At 41.1% G+C, this 3,291-nt stretch overlaps 1 protein-coding gene across 2 annotated transcripts in view; it reads right to left on the bottom strand.

The window, feature by feature from the left end:
- LOC137438497 (uncharacterized) overlaps positions 1 to 2,593 on the bottom strand; it is a 6,726-nt gene extending 4,133 nt beyond the window's left edge. The window contains exons 1-3 of one of the 2 annotated variants that reach the window (XR_010986733.2): positions 2,341 to 2,593; positions 1,746 to 2,095; positions 760 to 1,070 (exon numbers count right to left, since the gene is read on the bottom strand). Coding sequence is in view for 1 of the 2 variants with exons in the window: in XM_078766885.1 (XP_078623011.1) it covers positions 1,033 to 1,070; positions 1,746 to 2,095; positions 2,341 to 2,465 (513 nt within the window). In the remaining variant the exon portion in view is untranslated. Of the gene's footprint in view, positions 1,071 to 1,745; positions 2,096 to 2,340 lie in introns of both variants that reach the window. The other variant, XM_078766885.1, reaches the window with a different exon arrangement.
- Positions 2,594 to 3,291: the final 698 nt, after the last annotated feature.

Below are 3,291 nucleotides of genomic sequence, written 5' to 3'. Positions count from 1 at the left end.
GTTGTCGTTAAAGGCGGCAAAAAGGGTTGGCGTCAGGAAGGGCATCCGGCCGTAAAACATTGCTTCAAAAAGGGGACCGAAAAAACAACAACAACCACGGTTCCCGAAAAAGGCCAACCCCCGCTTTGTGGGGAAAAATGGCCTCTAAAGGTGGTTTTTTAAATTTTTTTTATCTATAATACTTACTACCGAGGATGTTCTTGAGCGTACCTCCACGGTTCTCATCCTGAACACCACTTACACCCTACCCCTCATGAATATCTTTCAATAAGTTCTTTTTTTAAATTTCTATGGTGTTGATATCGTGCAGGAATGATGAGCATACAATGCGTACAATGCCCCCTCCAGGACCAATGTTCATTGTATATCCTTGATTTACAAACCAACATTATAAATAAAAATGTGATCATGAGAACGATGGATGACTCCAACAGGATGCTGAATAAATTACGCATTCTGTATGGATTAACCTTTTGTTGAAGAAAAATATTTTTTTTAAAGAGCTATTTTACTTGGATGTAGGGTTAATGCCTGAAACATAAGGGTTATTGTTGGAAAATTGTGGCGTCCTGGTGGAAGGTGAAAGATTGTTTTCTTGAATTAAGGCTATGTGAATGTTGTTGGGAGCTCATCGAGTTCAGTTGTTTTCCTGGATAAACCCGAAGGCTTAATGGTTAATCTCCTTCCAACGACGGTCAGCATAACCCAGTAAACCTCCTGTTCACACATTTCTATAACATCCTCAAGTAACCCTCTTACCGGCTCTTTGGGTGTTCTTCCAGCGATTTCCATGTTTTCCTTAAACTTGTCAACAGAGGATGTGTCATCATCGAATATAGCTGGAGTGGCTTTGCCTGTAAATAACACAAAACATCCGTCTCAATTTGGTTAGCTTAATCATGTGTGTGTGTCGCATGTGTGTGTGTGTGTGTATAGTGTGTGTTGTTCATGGTTATCTCCAGATGCATGTTTCAGAAGGTGGTACAGAGTCTTCCCAGGGCTCAAAGTATCCACCTCCGTTTTGGTCATGGATCACGATTGACGTGAAACTGTGAAGTTTTCTTGTTTCTCTGGTCAAACCCACATACAGTACACGGAAACAATCAACACCCACTATCATTGCAGATGGGTGCAGGGATAGATAGGGAATCACCGTTATTCAAAGAAAGATGGAACCTCCTTTCGAGGCCATTTTTCCCCGCAGAGCATGGGTTGGCCTATTTGGGTACCGTGGTTCCCTTTTTGAAGCAATGTTTTATGGCCGAATGCCCTTCCTGCGGCCAACCCTGTTAGTCACCTCTTGCGACACAGGAAATTACCAGTGAGCTGGTACTCAATTAGCCGACCTTGGAAGGATGACAGGCTGAGTCAACCCCCCTGGTGTTAATTCAGCAATCGACCGGGATTCGAACCCAGGATCCAAGGAACCCAAGCCGGCACCCTAACCGCTAAGCCAACACCAGGCTCTTATTCAAAGAAAGATGAAGGGATGTAAATTGAAATGAAAAGAAAATTCAACATCAAAGAAAAATGATGTACATTTTCTGAAAAACTTTAATTTGGCAAGTCGGTGACACCGGCGTTGTAAACATGGCATCTCCAACCCTGATGATTCTTTATCAACGTAAAACCAAATTGTTCCAAAAATAATCATTGTATATTAAATTATTGCAAGTGACAAAATAAAGAGGAAACTTGGCAAAATTAAAATTGCATTAAATTTACAGACTAACTTGAAAGCTCACCTGTGGGGACAACTTGCACCTCGTTCTGAACCTCAACTCCAGGCTCAATTCGCCGTATGGTTGTCATCCTTGTAATGATATTCAAAGGATTCCTCTTCACAAAATCCAACCAACTAACAATGTTCGACCAATATTCAGCATTGCCACCATCACAGTCGCATTCGTCATCATCCTGGCAATCAATTTCGGATTCGTCATCATCCTGGCAATCAATTTCGGATTCGTCATCATCCTGGCAATCACTTTCGGATTCGCCATTGTGATGATCACTTTCAGATTCGTCATCATCCGCAGAATCATCCTCAAAATCACCTCCATTTTCCTCCTCCCGATCGTCTTCCTTGTCCTTTCTAACAACACACACAAGAATGACAAGAACCTCGTTTTAGAAAACCGTTCTCCGTATTGTTAAAATGTGTCAATCAGAGAACCACCACATACAGCATATAAAGTCGAATGACAACAGATTCAGCAGAAGGGAGGTTCATCAGGATCATAGTTTGCTGTTCTCAATGAAGTTGAAGAGTAAAATGTGGATTTGTGAAGAGGAACAGAAAGAGGTGAATGAAGGGAAATATCTGAATGTGTTGTTTACCGGAGGTGTTTGTGAACCCGTTTAGAGATCCATCTGAGACAGTTGATGATGAACATGGTGAAGGACATGACAATGACTGCATGTTCAAATCTCGCCCCCAGTGAGAACAATTTTCCAACATTCATCAGGCCAAAGATGGGCCATTCGCCAAAGATCTGTGGATACGGACACGACAAGGTTAATAAGTACGTGGTGTTTAAATGATCCACCCCAGCGCACCACACAGTGCTGGCCTGCACAAGTCCAACACTTCGCGCCCATCCAACGCCGTCACACCCCTACGTCACATACGGAAGTCCCAACGTCCCCTGACACTCCCCCCTCCAAAATCAACCAATAGGTCATTTTACTGTCTTTTCAATCATATCAACAAAGAAAAACACAACAAACAAAACTTAACCCTCCAACTTACCGTTTGCAATCCAATTTTAAAATGTAAGTTTTGTTCAAATTTATGGATCACTGTTAGGAATCAATCACAAATTCAAACAAGAAAGAGCAGTCAGAGATTGCAAACCCTCACCAGGATGTATTTTCAGTGGTTTTTAAGGCTTTTATGTTAAAACAAATATGGTGGCCGAACCACGTGACCGATGAAGTCATCACTTTTAAAAAAAAATAATTTATTCCTAGATTATGCTTAAGAAATTTCATTTTGATCGGATGAAGTTTTGTACTTGTCGAATAATGACGTCATAATAGAGGCACCTATGACATTATCATTAACATATTTTATTCCCCAAGGAGAGTTCTTTACAATGAGCCATGTCTCAATTTTTTCTATTCAGCGCTTTCGGAGATATAGAGGTGCAAAGTTTTTCGGTTTTTCCAAGATGGCGGCCAAAGCACATGACATATGACGTCATAATTATCATTTAAAAAATTATACAGGTGGAGTTGCACCTATGGTGAAAATTTTCTGTCAATTGGACCAACGGTTGCAGAGAAAAT

The sequence above is a fragment of the Myxine glutinosa genome, chromosome 1 (assembly GCF_964187855.1).
Source record: "Myxine glutinosa chromosome 1, kmMyxGlut1.1, whole genome shotgun sequence".
Lineage (NCBI taxonomy): Eukaryota > Metazoa > Chordata > Myxini > Myxiniformes > Myxinidae > Myxine > Myxine glutinosa.
The sequence above is the reverse complement of the archived record's forward strand: the minus strand, read 5'-3'. Positions and strand labels throughout refer to the sequence as shown.